At 46.8% G+C, this 16,872-nt stretch overlaps 1 protein-coding gene across 1 annotated transcript in view; it reads left to right on the top strand.

Annotated features, from left to right (window-relative positions):
* Aopep (aminopeptidase O (putative)) overlaps window positions 1-16,872 on the top strand; it is a 234,916-nt gene that overhangs the window by 106,719 nt on the left and 111,325 nt on the right. Inside the window, exons 6-7 of the mRNA XM_051151139.1 lie at window positions 1,382-1,571; window positions 4,684-4,790. Of these exons, the coding sequence (XP_051007096.1) occupies window positions 1,382-1,571; window positions 4,684-4,790 (297 nt within the window). The remainder of the gene's footprint in view (window positions 1-1,381; window positions 1,572-4,683; window positions 4,791-16,872) is intronic.

Consider the following 16,872-nt stretch of genomic DNA (forward strand, 5'->3'; position numbering starts at 1 on the left):
CCATGTGTCTTTCTTGGTAAGGTAAAGGGAAGGCTGACTCCTGTGCTGGGAGGAGTCCCAGGATTCCTCTTACATTTTTGTCTGATCTAGTAATCTGCTCAACTCTTGGTCCCTGTTGCACCGCACCCCTTTGTCCTCAGTGCTTTTAATATGTGGGGTTTCTGTGGGCTTTCCGGAAAGCCTGGCAGATGCTTTTTCATTTGCGTGCCTGCCCTGTTATTACTTCACATGAAAGCTGTCTATTTTGGCAGTCCTGACTCCCGCGATTGCAATTTAGCTCTCGGAGCTGAATGGGTGATATTGTGCAAGGGAAATATAGGTGGGGTTTTTCTCTAATGGTGGCTGTGGGGGTGGACCAAGAAATCCGCATGCCGCCGTCTTGGCTTGTGCAGAGCTGACATGATGGCAAACAAATGGCTTTTGAAAGAAGAAATTGGTATGTACAGTTCCCTACTTTGGGAGTTCTCACAACTTGCTTGCTTTAATTGATAGATTTGTTTTTAAAGAAAAAAATTCTTCATTAGAAAGAAGATAAACAAGTTCTAGATAAACACTACGTGCTGAAGATGGAAAGCAAAGCAAAGCTTCTGTTTGTCTCTCCTTTCTGACACCCGATTCTTCCCACTTCATCTGTGCAGTTTTAATCATGGTATTTGGAGTTACAGAAGAGACAAGCACTCCTCCCCCCCACATCTGGTGCCAGCCCTGGGGCGCTCACACCCCAGGGCGAGTTAGTGCCCCACCTTCATTTTCATGGTTCTCTGGTCACCTGGCTGTAAGGGCCTGCAGCCTGCCGGGAGAGTCTTTGTTTTATAGACACGAGGCTCTTCTCTGGGCTACTCAGGAGTCTCCCGACACAGGGCACCTGTTTGGTTGTTAATGCCACAGTCAGCTCCAGTGTGAAATGGAAGATTTGGGGTTCTATTCTTTTTGGCTTTCCCCGGCCTTCTGCATGACTTCCTGATTTGCCTGTGAGCTGCTATGATTTTTTTGGCTGAACAATCTTCTTTGATCACTCTCCTGACAGGACGGACTGAACACTCTCACACCTGCTCTTCTTTTAGAGTCCAGATTTCATAGTAAACGTTTCCATTGCCTTGTAATTTTTTCAGTATAAAACCTAGTGCAGGTTACTTATTACAGGTAATAGCAGCTTGATGACGAAGACAACTGCTGGCAGAAACAGCAACCTGAACAGTTGCCAGAGGCGTAAACTGCCACTTGATTTAGGTCTAAAAGCATCCCAGCCACATCTATCCATCATGGTCTGGCATGCACACAGTAATAACAGATTTTGTGGGCTAAGAAAGCCGCCCCACTGAGTAGCCACAAGGATGGGTGCTAACAGGACTCCACATGTTTTCTCTCCCACTGTTTGCAGCCCACACATCATCTTCCTCTCTCAGAGCACTTTAACAGGCACGAGGCATCTCTGTGGGATCCGCCTTTGCCATGAAATCGCTCATGCCTGGTTTGGCCTAGCCATCGGAGCCCGAGACTGGACAGAGGAGTGGCTCAGCGAAGGATTCGCCACTCACTTGGAAGACATATTTTGGGCTGAAGCTCAGCAGGTGGGTTCGAAGAACTTCCATACCCAGAATCAAGTTCTGATTTCATTCATACGTTCATTTGTTTGTTCATTCAATAGTTATATGCTGAGTGCACTAAGCACTATGTTTGCTGGATAAGTTACTATAAAAAAATGACGCCCTCCAAGTACATGGTCTAGAGATGGAGGGAACAGATAAACAAAGGAAACAGCTGTATGCTAAGTGCTGTGAGGAGAGGTGAGCCGCACACAGACTGGAGGGGAGCTGCTCTGTTCATGGAGTCAGAGAAGACGCCTGTTAAGGACATATTTGAGCAGAGGCATGGAGGAGGTCAGGTTCCTGCACTGTGTAATACCCGCGTGTTAAACATTAGCTCTGGGTGTTTTGTTTTGTTTTGAGAAGGGGTCTTCCTGCACAGCCCCAACTGGCCTGGAGCTCACTGTGTAGATCCTCCCTAGCTGTGACTCATACCAACATTGTCAGCTGTGAGGTTGAGGCAGGAGGATGGACTTTTAGGCCAGCTTAGTCTACATAAGTTCCAAGTCAGCCAGGGCTACATAACAAGACCTTGCCTCAACCTTCCCTAAAAAAAAAAAAAGGAAAAAGAAAATGAATCAGGAGTGACAGCTCTGGGTGAAGACCAGGCACCTGACGTTATGCACTAGGTGGTATGGCAGCCGGCCTCTGCGCCCACCACACTCAGGTATCAGTGTGGCTAGGGCAACGTGTGTTTTAGGGAACTCGGTATTTCTGGATTCTTACGTGGTGCTCACTAACTCAGAAAAAATGTTACAAACCAGGCCTGGTGGCTTACACTTGTATTCTGAGTGTGCCGGGGCTTGAACAAGAGGGTCCCCACAGCTTTGAAGGCACCCAGGCTCCTTAGCAATCTCCAGACTGGCCTCAGCTTGATGGACACCCTGTCATAAAACACAAAGTACACAAATCAGGGGCTGAGAACATAAGCCGGTGGCCATTCCTCTGCTTATCCCATAGGCTGTATATTGAACCTAGTAGCTCAAAAGCTGAGACTGTGCTCAGTGGCCATGCCTTTGCTTAGCCTACAGGATGAACAGCATGGATCAAACACTCTGACTGCCTCCACTTTAACCTTGACCACTAGCTCCTGAGCATGTGACTGCAGAACTGTTTCCTACCTTCTTTCTACTTTCTAATCCTGGGGTCACTTCTTTTCTGGTGCCCTCCACTCTTGCCATTCTGGGCTTCTTGGCATTTTTCTAAACCTCTCAAACTTGTTTGTACTGTTTGATTTTGTTCAACATTCTGCCTGGTGAAATCTTTGTGTTTCAGTGGCCAGCTTGAGGTCCCATCTCTGAAGCCCAAACTGATTCACACCTCAAGCTCCCCCAATGTAGCTTTCCTGGACTCTGAGGTCCTTTTGCTTCTTCTGTGTGCCTTCCTTGTCCTCACTACAGAGACAGTGTCATCACACAGTGGGGCTATACTTCACTTGTCCTCTTGCCCTCTTCCCACATGGAGCTAGCAAGGACCCATCTATATACCCTGCTCGAAAGCTACCCACCCGATTGGAGGAGAGGGTGGTTCTGAGCTGACCCAGCTCTGAGTCTCAGTCCGGCTCACTAGCTTTCTGAGTACAGGCAGGCTATATGGCTTCCTTGGACCTTGGTTTCCCCTCTTGGGGACTCAGGGTCACATGTGCATGGGATAATGTATGAGTGAGCCTAACACATCCTAGGCACATGGAGGCTGTGTGTGAAATGCCTGCTCCCTCCCACCCTGCCCCCCTTGGCATTCTGCAAAGGGTGAATACCAGCCTGCCTGTCCTCATCACTACCCTAGTTCCCCTCTAACGCGTGCAGAATGCCAACTCTTGGGTTAATTGTAGCCATCCCATACAGTCTCTTGACGTCATTTTAAGAGAAACCCCTCTGTTACCACATTTCCTGCCTGTGTTCAGTTCCTGCCTCTGTCCTGAACATGTCCCTACCAAGTGACAGAATTGGGCTCAGCTGCCTGCATGCCTTCCATGCCCTTTCTATGTTCTAGGTTCTGTTCTGATAGCTTCCTTTAACCATAACCACTTTTCAGAAGGCCTCATCTCCAAATACACCCACAATAAGCTCACGTTTTTTTTTTTTTTAAGCTCACTTTGTTTTAATGTCTTGTGGAGCACCGTATGGATCTTCTGGCCTGTCTGTAACTCTGCCCTCCTGCCTTGGTGGTCGGCTCCCAGGCTGTCTATACTCCTCCCCGTTTTCTAAGGACAGCACACTCTTTCCAAGCCAGTGGTACTCTCTTGCTCCTTGAAGTCTCTGTTCCTGTAAGCTCAGACATCAGCACCTACCTGCAGAGACCTCCGGCCCCTTGTCTCCCTGCTGACAAGGAGCTCAATGGTCTTTCTTGAGCTGCACATTGCCCCCCTTTCCCTACCCCCCCCCAAGTCTGCTAGTGTTCTCACATGGTAGTACAGTCTTCCGTCCTGACCCAGGGCCTACACAGAGATTTTGTGGATGCATTATTAGAGACCAGTAACTTCTAGAAAGGTGTGCAGATCCTAAATGTTTCCTTCCCTGCAGGGTGCTCCTCTGCCTGCCTTCTCTTATGAAGATCCCAGCTATGTGGCCTTGTATGCACATCCCTGTGACAGCAGCCAATTCTGACTGCAGCAGTGTGATGGCCTCCCCTGCCTCCAAATTGAGTCCAGACAGTATACTTTTTTCTGGATCTCGGCAAACAGCATCATCTGGATTACATTAGCAGGCCCCACTATAAACAGTCCTTAACAAAATTGAGGGTTGGGAAAAATAAGGGGTAAGTGGAGGGGCCTTTCCCCTCCCCATGCAGAAACATGAGGCAGGGTGGAATCAAAGGAGAAATGGCCTGTGGGGAACCCCCCTTTTCAGGTGAGTATTCTGGACTGGAGTGGTTTCTGGGGCCAGAGACTCAAAAGTCAGGGCTGGCCATCCCCATCAGCACAGGACATTTTCAGGGCTTAGCTGCTGCTCCTTTGAAGAACTCAAAGAGGGTCAGTTGGCCTTCTTCTGATGGAGAGCAAGGAGGGGGCAGGCATAGTTGTCTCTTGCAGAGGAGAGCCTGACCAACACAATAACTCTGGTTTGCAAATGTGTTTGTGTGTCTGTGTCCCATGCAGCTGTCCCCACACGAGGCCCTGGAGCATCAAGAGCTGAGGGCCTGCCTGCACTGGCGTCGCCTGCAGGATGAGCTTCAGAACTCCCCGGAGGAAATGCAGGTATTACGGTAAGGTACCAATGCCTCTGGCCTCCCTCCCACCCTCTCTTCCTTACCAGTTCCTTTTAAAATCAAACAGGGCTGTGGTCCTCACCTTCCAGGGACATGATGGCTGTTTTAAGTCTTTCAAGGGATGGGTTTTGATTTGCTTTTTGACATTTTTCTGGTATGTCTAGTGTTGGGGTGGGGAAGAGAGAGACAGAGAGAGAGAGACAGAGAGAGAGAGACAGAGAGAAGAGAAGAGGAGAGGAGAGAGAGAGAGAGAGAGAGAGAGAGAGAGAGAGAGAGAGAGAGAGAGAGAGAGAGAGAGAGAGAGAGAGAGAGAGAAATAACTAGCATGAGGCCATTTCGGAGACTGAATTCTTTGTTTGAAGTTCTATTAGTCACTTTATGTGGTGACTGTGGACTTGAAGAAGGTTAGGGCTAGACAGTTTGGCAGACAGTAACCCTTTAAAGCCAGAGAGAGAAAAATCTGTAAGAAAATATTGATTGCTTTGTGTTTAGTAGTAACAGATGTGCATGTCAAAAGGGGCCTTTTGTTCAGTTGTTGCCCAGCAGGAAGCACTGCTCTCCTCACTCCCTGCTCCTGGGTGGTGTTTTCAGAGCACACGTGCCACTTGTAGGATTACTTCTTGCCATTTTTTTTTCCCAAGCTCTGTTCTCTCTCCTTTGGTGCTCTTGTGCTATAAATACCTACCTGAAGCCTCTTGCCTAGGCCCCAGGAGCACCAGGTTGCTATGACAACAGAAGCTTCCATCAAGCCCCTGTTGAGAATCAAGTGTGTGGAATCTGAAGTCAATGGAAAGGGTGGACCTTCTAGGAATTACCCTTTTTTCAACCCGTTGTACATGGCACCCTGAGGGCTACTTCATCCCTCTGGACAGAGGCCTGCCTTGGGAGCTTCTGTTGTTGTTTGCTTCTAAATAGTACCTGCTCCCACCATGCCCCTTGTGCTGGCCATGAAACATGCTGGGAGGTAAAACTAGAGTAGACCAAGCCTGTTAGACCCTAGGGGGCAAGGCTGGCTGGAGCTTTGCTGCCCTTGCTATGGCAGGCTCCCTGCTTGCAAGCTAACCGTGGCCTCAGAAGCTGACTTATTCACTGTTTAGGAGAAACAGCTCGAAGAGTGGTAAAGCATAGCCAGTCAGGAGCCAGGAGCCAGGAGCCAGGAGCTGTAGCACTCTGCCCAGGGCCACTATGGCTATATCTTTTCCCTCAACCAACCTCTGGGGAGCCTTTGAGGCTAGAAAGAGCTTTGCTGTTGTGCTTTGGGAACAGAAATGGAATAACCATGAGCCAAGAGGGCTTTTACCTCACATTCTTTAGAAGCTAGCTAGCTAGTCTCTGGTATGCAAGAGTACAGAGCTGGCTGGTGTTTCCTGTGTAGAATGGGCAGGGTCTGTAGAGCAGCAGGCTGTGGGGTGTGTGTCTTAGAGACACAGCTAGTAGGTTCTTACTGAGTAGAATGTGGAGACAAGGCAGTGAGAGTACCCAGAGTGACTGGGGATTTGTGCTTGGTGCTTGGGTAAATGATGATGATGTTTATTTAAATGGAAGAACAGATGTTATTATAAAGATTCTGTTTTTGCATATGCTGACTTTGAGGTGTTGAGTAGAGAGGAAGTCAAGGGAAGAAAGGAGCTTATAGGAAAGAGAGCATTAGGCCTGAGCAGTACTCCTATGCACATACTCCAGTCACCCACGAGAAGAAGAAGCAAGAAGAATTGTCAGATGATCTAGCAAGGAATCCTGGGTAAACTGCTGTGCCTGTGGGGAAAACCAGGGCAACCAGGTCATGAAAAAAAGTGAAGAAGGTGAGAAAGGTTCATGCTGGATGTCACTGGGAAATATGACCTTAGAACTGTGTGAGAGATGGCAGTGGCTTTGGATTACTTGTTTGGTTATGTGACGTGGAGAGGGGAGCCAAAGGGAGGTGTGAAGAGGGATTCCCATGAGCAGAGCTGGCCATACGAGCTCAGGAAGCACAGTTGGGGAGGAGTGGGGGCGGGGGTCCTGCCACAAGCTAAAGGAAAGCTGGGTGAGCTGTAAACTTTTCACCCACAGATTCGGTTTCTCAAACTAAGAGGTCCTTCCTCTCTAAGTCCCTTGATGGCTCTGGTTCTGCATGGCCATGGAGTAGGCATCAGCATCATCCTGACAAAATATGTCTCCAGCTCTGCACCCTTGGAAACCACTTCCCACCCCTGTCCTCCGTGGAGCTGTCATCAGCCCATTTTCAGATAGCCAAGTCTTTTCCAGAGTGAGAGGAGCTGGGAGTGATTTGGATATTTGAACTAGAGGGTTTATTGTGGCTTTTGTTTATTTTTCTTCGTCTTAATATTCAGAAATTGTGTTGGCCTAACTGAAAACAATGCATTTGAAGGGTCCTTTGCAGACAGACACAGAAAAGAGCCATCGGGTGCATTGTGCAGTGAAGAAAACTTTCTTGATGAGGTTCAACTTACTCCTGTCCCTTGGAGTTCTCCCCAAAATAGACATGGAAAAAAGAAAAGGCATACAAAATTGTTAATATGCAAATGACCCTGAGAAAGAACTCCTTTAGAACTATAGAGTGATCAGAGACAGTGCCTTTTTGGGGGGGAGGGACAGGGTTGTCAAGCTATTCCACTATCTTGAAAGATAGACTGAGATCCATGTGAGCCTCAGAGACAAAAGGTGTGCAGCATCTCTCTCTGTTCCACATCACAGCCCTGTCCTGGCTTCAGATTCTTCAAGTCAGAAGGCCTTAGGAATGTAAGCTACACCAACTACCTCATCAAAGAGAACGCCATTTTTGCTGGTTATAGCTAATAGCGTATGATAAAGTAAGAAGAGACAAACCAAAAATTTGAGATTTTATTTTGTTATTGTTGCATTCATATATACTGATTGTCACTGTATGTGTGCCACTGTGTTATATTCCCAACATTAAAAAAAAAAAAAAAAAAAAAAAAAAAAAAAAAACTCAAAAACTCAGCATTGGGGAAGGCAGAGAGAGGTAGGCTGATCTCTGTGAGTTTGAGGCCAGCCTGGTCCACAAAGCAAGACCAAGACAGCCAAGGTGACACAGAGAAACCTTGTCTCAAAAACAATCTTGAGTTTCAGAAAGCTGCTCAGGGTGTCCTTGAACTGTGATCCTCCTGCCTCCACTTCTAAAGTGCTGGGATTATGTGTGTGTACCACCATGCAGCTTATCCCGTGTGTTTTACGTAGATGGCTGATTGATTTCATCAGATGAGTCTTCAGCTGAATTTGCCATAAATTTTGTCTCCACCCCAGTTTCTTGTTCATTCCTTCCTGCTCTAAGGTCTGGAAGCATGGTAACTTGCATTGCTTGCAAATATTAGGGTTCACGTTGCTAAGTCCATGCTCCTGAACTTGTCAGCTGTGAAGGGGCTGAGACACCAGTGGCTCTCTCTCATACTCTCCCCTGTCCACCTGCCCTCGACAGAATTGCCAATAGAAGTCCTTCCCCCGACCCCCAACACCCCCATTTCCGCAGTGGAGCACTAGCAAGATGCCAGGGGACTTCTGCAAGGCTCCTAGTCCCTCAGCTCTCAGTACAGCTGCATCATCAGCCTTCTCAAGTGCTTTTACTTAACATTTTCTGGCAGGCCTCAAGGGATGGGCAAACTATAAGGCGGGGTCAGCCTCCATTTTGGGGTTTGTTTTGTTGTTGTTGTTTGTGGTTTGTTCCTGCTATTTCTTTTGGAACTCAGTGTTAAAGTCCTTTCTCCAGCTGAGAAAGCAGGAGCCTTATGGAGCTCTTCTCTGAGCTGCTGCCCCCACAGCTGCTACAGCGCTAGATAGATGTAGGCATCCTTTCTGTCTTCATGTGAACGCCTCACCCCGAGGCCACAGAAACATCCTCCTGTGAGAATGGGGTGGGAACCACGTTTGTAATTGTGTCCAGAGCTGAAGTACAGGCCATCCGCAGATCTGCGTGGTGCCTCGGTTGGCACCTTCTAATCTGAAGCCATAGAGCATGCTCATTAAAGCTCTTGTCATGTAATCTTCCATTTCCTGGAAGCTTTTACCTCTCAAATTTTCTCAAAATTGGTCTTTCTAATTTCTAAAGACTGTGGCGGTTTTTTCATGGTGTGTGTGGACATATCAGTTGGCAATGACACAAGCCAGCCTCAGAGAGCACCCCCTAAGAACCCTGTTTCAGGTGGAGAGATGCCTCCCTGACACCCCTCCCTTCTGTAGTGTGAACATGGTTTGGGCTAGAAGATGCTCTTTCCTCCCGGGCATGGCCGCTCTTCTTTCCCAGCACGGATTCCAGGCCAGCCTCCTTCTTCCTCCTTCTCTTGCTTCCTGCATTACTAGGAATCCTGAGCCAGCAGTTACATTCTTCCTCCACCAGCTCTAGGTTCACATCTGCCCTGACCTCCAGGTGCCCACACATCAGCCTGTCTGCTTTTGTGAACTAGTTCCAGAAGCAGACTGAGGATGCGCACATTGGCCAACCACAGATCTGTGGTCCCAAGGACCTAAGGAGGAAGGGAGGAGGAGCTGGACGTGAATGGAGGAAGAGGTGTGAGCTGGGCACCACTTAGGCTTCCAGAGATGACAGTGGTTTCCTCTGGGCTCTTACCGGAAGAGCAGTGGTGACACAGCCTAGAACAGCTGTCCAGACACCTTACTTTGCAGAGGTCACTCTGTAGCCCCTTCATATGGGGAGTGAAAACTGGGTGGTCTTGCAGCTTATCATAAAGGGCAGGGACCCTTTAATTACTGTGACAGAAGCCAGCTTTATATTTCAATACAATACCTAGTAAATTTACCTGAATTTAATTTTTGCTTTTATTCTGTGCTGGTTAGTTTTATGTCAACTTGACACAAACTAGAGATCTTTGGGAAGGCTAACTAAATGCCTTCATAAAGCTGCCTATATGCAAGCCTATCGTGTATTTTGTTTGTTTGGTTTGTTGGTTGGTTTCCTTTTTTTTTTTTTTTTTTTTTTTTTTTTTTCAGAGTCTTCTGTGTGGCCCTGCCTGTACTTGAACTTGGTATGTAAGCTAGGCTGACCTTGCATCACAGAGATCTGCCTACCTCTGCTTCCCAAATGCTAAGATTAAAGGTGTGCACGACCACACCTGGCTGTATTTTATAATTAGTGATTGATGTGGGAGAGCCCAGCCCACTGTGTGTGGTGCCAACTCAGATGCCACACCTGGGTTGCATAAGAAAGCAGGCTGAGCAAACCGCAAGGAACAAGCTAATAAGTAGCACCCTCCATGGCCTCTGCATCCAAGTTCTTGCCTGGATTCCCTGTCCTGACTTCCTCGGATGACGAAGTACAAACTATGAGATGAAATAACCTTTTTCCACCCTGAATTGCTTTGTTTTACCACAGCAACAGAAACTCCAAGACTGTTTGTTTGTTTGTTTGTTTGTTTGTTTGTTTGTTTGAGACCTCCCTGGGTATTGGTTACTTTTCTTATTGCTATGACAGGATACCCAAGAAAACAGACTGAAAGGATCGGTTCCTGATGGAAAGCTAGAGTGGTGAGGCAGCTGTAGTAAAAGGGATGTGAGGCTACCAGCCCAGAAACAGAAAGAAATGGGTACAGGTGCTCAGCTCACTGTCTTCACCCCTCTCTGGATGCTCGCACTCAGGGTGGGTCCTCTTTCCTCAACTCAACCTGTCTGGAAATGCCTTCTAAGGCGTGCCCAGAGGTGTGTCTCCTTGGTGACTTTAAATCAAGTTGTCACTAGTGGGTGAGCTGCCACACCCAGGCTGCTTCAGGCTTGCTGCATTCTTCCTAGGACTTCAGTCTTCCAACTGCTAAGATTATAGGTGATTAAAGGAGCAAATCTGTTTTGGTTGTTTTGGAAGATAAGCTGCAAAAGTTCATTGTTTGGGGTTTCCTGCCCACTGTGAGCCCATTGAGAGCCCTCTTTACAAGTGCCTGCCTCTATTGCCTCTGTCTTCAGGTGTCCCCTCACACTCTCTCCTTCTTCCCCCTTAGCAGGTAAAGATGCTCACCTTTCTTCTCTGTAACACTCACTTTAGAATGCTGCCCCATCTGATCACCAGTCTCCCTCTTGTCAGGAGCACCCAGTTCTTTGGAGTCTGCACGGTGCTCTTGCAGGAATAGAGAAAATTTATCCCCTAAACCCTATGCCCTTATTACACCATGTTCTGTAATTGTCTCTCAGTTCTTGCCTTCCTTTACCCCTCTGCTTTGCCTGGCACCATTGTTTAAGTCCCAGGAACTGCCAGGAGCAAGGCTTCTTCCTGCTGCTGCCCCACCCTCCATCTCCCTTTTGGTCTTTTTGGAGTTGCTTCCTGTCCCACATTTGATGTTCCTCAGGGGACCGCCTGCCCACTTAGTAATAGGTTCTTCCAGAGTGATTTTATCCAAACTCAGTGTGAGGGTCTCTCCACACAAAGACCCAGAAATTAGATCATGTCATGCTTGTTAGAAAGCATTCCCAGGAGGGAAAACAGAAGACACAATGGAAGTAAAAGGAGAAAGCTGAACCAAAGTGCTGAGATCTGCGGCCAATACAGTTGCCCCAGCTGTAGCAGGAGACTGCTGTGCTTGTTCCCATTGGAGCAAAGGACCAAGCGTTCCACCTAGGTGCTTGTCACGTTCAGAGAGGTGCATTTTCCCAAGGATTTCAGGGAACAGGCTCAAGCAAATAACTCTGCCTGCCTGCCTCCTCCCTTTGCAGTGCTGGGTTCAAATGTAGGCCTTACCCATCAGCCTTCATACCACCAGCCCTGTCCTGTCTCCAATGCCACTGGACAGCTCTCTCTAAAATGCTTCATGATTCTGTCATCTCCTCCTTTAAAATCCTCCAATCGCTTCCTCTCTCTACCAGGAAGAACTTCAAGCATTTTGCATGTGAGGCCCACAGGGCATCAGCTCTGCGTTCTCAGTCTCCTCACTTGCTGTCCTTTGCTCTGCTCTGGCTTCTTGGGTGTCTCACAGGCCATTGTGTGTGAGTCAGCTCAGACTAGGGTGAGAAACCCAAGACTCAGTGAAGTTGACGGCAGAAAGCTGCTTTTTCACAGTAGAAACCAGAATTCTAAGCTGCAAGTATCCGTAGGTTTGTTTCCCCTGAAGCCCTGTTTCCTGGCTTGTAAATGGCCACCTCTCGCCCTTGCTCTTGTGATGGTTTCTGTATGTTCCTGGCTTTTCTTTGTGTGTTCAAATCTCTTTTTATGAAGACCTCAGTCAGATTAGGACTTATACTGATAGCTGTGTTCTGACCACCTTGAAGGATTATATTTTGCAAATACAGCCCAGTTCTCAGGCATTGGATGCTTGAGGGCACACAGCTCTGGCCATCTGTTTAGCCAACTGTCCTGTCTTACCTCCTTGCCATTTCCACACGGCCTCTATTTAGAATGCCCTTTCCTTGCTGCATAATTCCACCTCATTATGACTCAGCACAGATACTCTTGCCTTCCAGAAACGCCTGAGTCCCTACCCTAAGATAAACTAATGTCCCTCCTCTGTGCCTGATAGAGCCTCTTGTGATGACTCTATCCAAACCTTACCTATCGTTCGGTGGTCTATATACTGAGGTGAGCCATATAAATGGACAATGTTTCATCATTTCTAACCTCCAAAGGCAGAAGTTGTCTGTGTCCTCCATCCATGTTTCTCTAATGATCCACTAGCCTTTGGCAACTCAGCCCCATGCCTGGCTTGTCTCTCTCTGCTTCAGCACATGGGGCTGAGTGAGTGGATGCTCCATATAATTTGAAGAAATGAATGCTGTAGATATGATCTCTGTCCCTAGAGCCTTTGTACCTTATCTGATGGGCTGAATATCTATTACAAGAGAATAAATGAGTGGTAGACTGTGTCTTCAAGAGTTGTAAAAACTGAGATCTCTGTTCTGGAAGGCTGAGAAGGGACCACTGGAAGCATGCAGAGGTTGAGCTGGGATGGCAGTATAGGAAGCATTGAGAATGGTGGTGGAGGGAGGGAGGGAAGGAGGGAGGATAGTTCCATGAGGGATCTCGGAGGTTGAAGGTGGCCTGGTGAGGGCAGGCTCAGTAACAGCTCTTCAAATGCCACACTCACACATTCCTTGGGACAAGCCCCATAATGCCAAACTATTTCAAGTTCCAAGAATGACATAATGAAAATGGAGTTTGGAGGAGATTAGCCAGCCTTTGGGGATAACACATGATCAAAGAGACAGTGTCTAGAGGCCACAAGGGATTAGGTGGACATTTCAGGAATGAAGGCTGAGCTCAGAGCTACCTTGGCCTAAGGCTCTGGTTGAGTGACTCTCTAGCTTATCACTGTTCAGAACAAACAGAATGTCAGCCCAGCTTCAAAGAAGGCTCCAGTGATGCAGCGTAACACTGTCTCTGATCTCAGGTAACGACTGACCCGCTAAAGGGGCTGCCTGAATCCCTAGGCTTCATGATCCTTGCTAGGACTTTGAAGAGAGTAAAAGGGAACAGCTGCCATTCTTGGCCAGAATATAGCTAATCCTGCCTCGTCTCGGATGATGTCATTGGAGAATAGAGGCCCGATCTCTGCTCCAGAGCTTGTCAAGGTTTTGGGTCCCAACCCAGTGTGGAGACATAGGGTTTACAGAAGGGGCCGGGAGCCAGCTTTCCCGGGCAGGAGTCTTGTCTGTCTCTTCTATAGCCTTGAGGAGAGCTGCTGTGCTAAGCTTCAGTCTACACTTGTATGGCAGCTTGATAGCGCTGCTGAGGTTCTACTTTCAAGGTGAATGTGAGATAGAATTGCAGAAACTACATACAAATCATTTAAGACATGCAGAATAATGGAGTCCTGTGCAATCACTGCCGTGGTTGGTGTGAAATTAACAGTGGTGACTTCTTGTAGTCCAGCTTAACGCTCAGTGCATGTTAGATGTCAGCACTCACGCCTGTAGCACCTGGTGCATTGTTGGCAAATGTGGCTCTTCTGCCTCTGCTGCCACCTCTCCTGCAGTCCTTCTGTCCTGAACCTGGGAGTCTAGCTATTGCTTCCTGGCAACCAGACCAGCTGAAAAGTGAAAAGGACTTAAGAGAACATTTGTTTTTTGGGTGCAAGAATGCCTGGTTACAAAAATAAAAATGGCAGGATTAAAGTGGGGGATCTGAAATTTGAACAAAGATGTTCAAACTAATGGTCTGAGATAAAAATGGAGTTGGCAACATTTCTGAGACTCGTGGGAACCCCCGACCTTCCCAGAGCCCGTGCTGCTCTAACTTCTCTAGAGGACACCATGCTGTCCCCTCTGCTAGGCTCCATGAGGCTCTCTGGTCTCCAGCACTGATCTTACCAGGCTCCTGAGAAGAAGAGTGCCCTGCCTCTTAGGTCTTCCTCTCTATCTCCGCACTCAGTGTGCTGTATTTGGCCCTCATATGCTACCAAGCCAACTGCCCTGTGAAAAATATTAGGGTGCTCGGCTTGCCGCTTACAACCTCTGCCTTTTCCATCCCAGACACCAGCTCTGCCTTCCAGCTGTGGGAGGCATTCTCTCTCCACTGCACTCTTACAGCGAAGACGTCAGACGTGTCTCACATAGTTGAATTCAGTCCTGTGTCTTTGGTTTGCAGTGGTCGCTCCATGGTTACTCTTCACTAAGAGTTTATGAAGGAAGGCTAGAGCTCTACACACCACTGGTTACACAGCTACACATGGGTTTGAGTTTGCAGGGACACTTGCTAGGGATTCTTTTGCTATAGAAATCATCTATAGCATGCATGCATGCATACACACACATAACAATAACTGAAGAAAAAGAGGCCATGTGTTTGAAAGAGAACAGAGAAGGGGGATACGTGGGAAGTGTGGGAGGGAAGAAAGGAAAGAACACAACGATATAGTTAATTTATAATACTAAAAGTACAATAAAATACAATAAAGACATTCATAATAATGAAATTCCTGTTAGTGTATTATTGTGAGTATTCAGAAAATAAATTCTATGTATATATATGCATATGGCTGTTCTGTATAGCTCTGATTCAGTATAACACTGTTAGCCTATAAAACAGTTCTCAAATATCACTCATTTCGCTGCCTCAGTGTGCAGTGGTTTGTTCTTCTCTTCATTGGCCTGTCTTGAGGATCTTGTACAGTTGGCTGCTGATTGGAACAGGCATGCACACATTGTGTTCTTGTTCAGAAGAGTTTCTGCCCCACTGGTGCTTTCCCATGAGCTCCTTGGCTGACTTGGTTTCACGAGGTACCTGCTTACCCCCTGTGCCCCATCTCCCACATTTCATCTGTATTTTGGACAGTAATTTTGATCCAGAGATGGCCAAGAGAAACTGTGCACGTATTGGAACAGACTAGTGTGAGGACATGGCAGGAGGCAGGCTGCCACGGGCTTCAGTCTAGCCTGCTGTGCTCCTAGGAAGGACAGGAACCAAAAGGGGCATGGGACTGGAGTCGTCAATGTGCTGAAAGTGCTAGCCAGGCCAGTAAGGCACAGAAGTGTGCTGCGAAAGGCATGCAGGTTGAAATGAAAGCGAAGAAGTAAAGCTTAGTATTCCTCTACAGAGGAAATCCTAAGGGACACCCCCAAGCGTATTAGAACAAATGAGCAAGTTCAGTACAGGAGAAGGCTGTAAGGATGAAGGTGTGAAACCTGGTTGTTTTTATATATTAGTTATGAGCAGTTTGGCGATAAGGTAAGAAAAGGGTATTTATAATAATATTAAAGAAAGCCAGATGCAGTGGGCACGCCTTTAGTCCCAGCACCCTGAGAGGCAGAGGCAGGCAGATCTCTGTGAGTTCGAGGCTAGCCTGGTCTATAAAGTGAGTCCAGGATAGTCAAGGCTACATAGAGACACCCTGTCTTGGAAAAAAAAAAAAAAAGCAAAGAAGTAGATTTAGGAATAAATTTGACCAAAAAAAATGCAGCATATATGAATCAGAAGCTGTAGAGCACTGTGGAAGAAGTGAAAAGCCAGACTATGTAGAAATGACTTGTCTGTAAAACTCAGAGCAGTGGAGCTGCCTGTGTTTATCTTACCTGTGGACCCAGCATGGTTGTCTCAAAAACTCAGCTGTCTCCTTGTAAACATAAAAGGCTGATCTTAAAATTCGTGTGGAGGGGCTGGAGAGATGGCTCAGAGGTTAAGAGCATTGACTGTTCTTTCAGAGGTCCTGAGTTCAATTCCCAGCAACCACATGGTGGCTCACAACCATCTATAATGTAATCTGATGCCCTCTTCTGGTATGTAGATGTACATGCAGAAAGAACACTATATACATAAAAATAAATAAATAAATAATATATAATATACATATTATATATATACAATTCTTGTGGAAATGCTAGGGACCCTATAAAAACCAGAATAATCTTCAAAAGGGACAATAAAGTTGGAGAATTTATGCTTCACAGTTTCAAAACTATCTACAAAGCTGAGTAATCAAGACTATGGTACTGTCAGGAGAACAGACATGTAGAGCAAGAGATCCTTGTGTGATGGCAACTCCATTCATACCACACACAAAAGAAAGCGCTAAAGCTGCAAAATTAACAGGAAAGATACATGTATAAAAAAGATCATTACTTTGGACTAGGACTAGGCAGTAGTTTTTTTTTTGTTTGTTTGTTTGTTTTTGTTTTTTGTTTTTGTGAGACAGGACTTCTCTTGGCTGTCATGGACTTGCTTTACAGACCAGGCTGACCCCAAACTCACAGAGATCCACCTACCTCTGTCTCCCAAGCAAGGCAAATAGTTTCTTAGATAGGATGTCTGAAATGAAAGCAATCAAAAGGAGGAAAAACTGGTAAACTGAACTAAGATTAAAAGCCAGTGATTCAAAGGACTCTATCAAGAAAGAAGAAGCTAGGGCTGTCCACTGTGAAGATGATAGGACAGCTCCCAAGGAGAGGAAACAAGGTTGTGTGAACCTGCAGTTCCACCCTGGGTGGAAACCTAAGCGAAATGAAGCAGTAAGCTTTATAAGCAAGAAATTGTACACAGATGTTTATAGCAGCTGTTCTACTTTCTTTTCCTGATGCTTTGGTAAAATACTCTTTTTTTGTGTATTTTTTTTTATTTAATTAATTTATTCAGATTACAACTCAGTTGTTATCCTATCACTTGTACCCTCCCATTCCTCCCTCCCTCCCTTTTTCA

Source organism: Acomys russatus, chromosome 9 (genome assembly GCF_903995435.1).
Source record: "Acomys russatus chromosome 9, mAcoRus1.1, whole genome shotgun sequence".
Classification (NCBI taxonomy): Eukaryota; Metazoa; Chordata; class Mammalia; order Rodentia; family Muridae; genus Acomys; species Acomys russatus.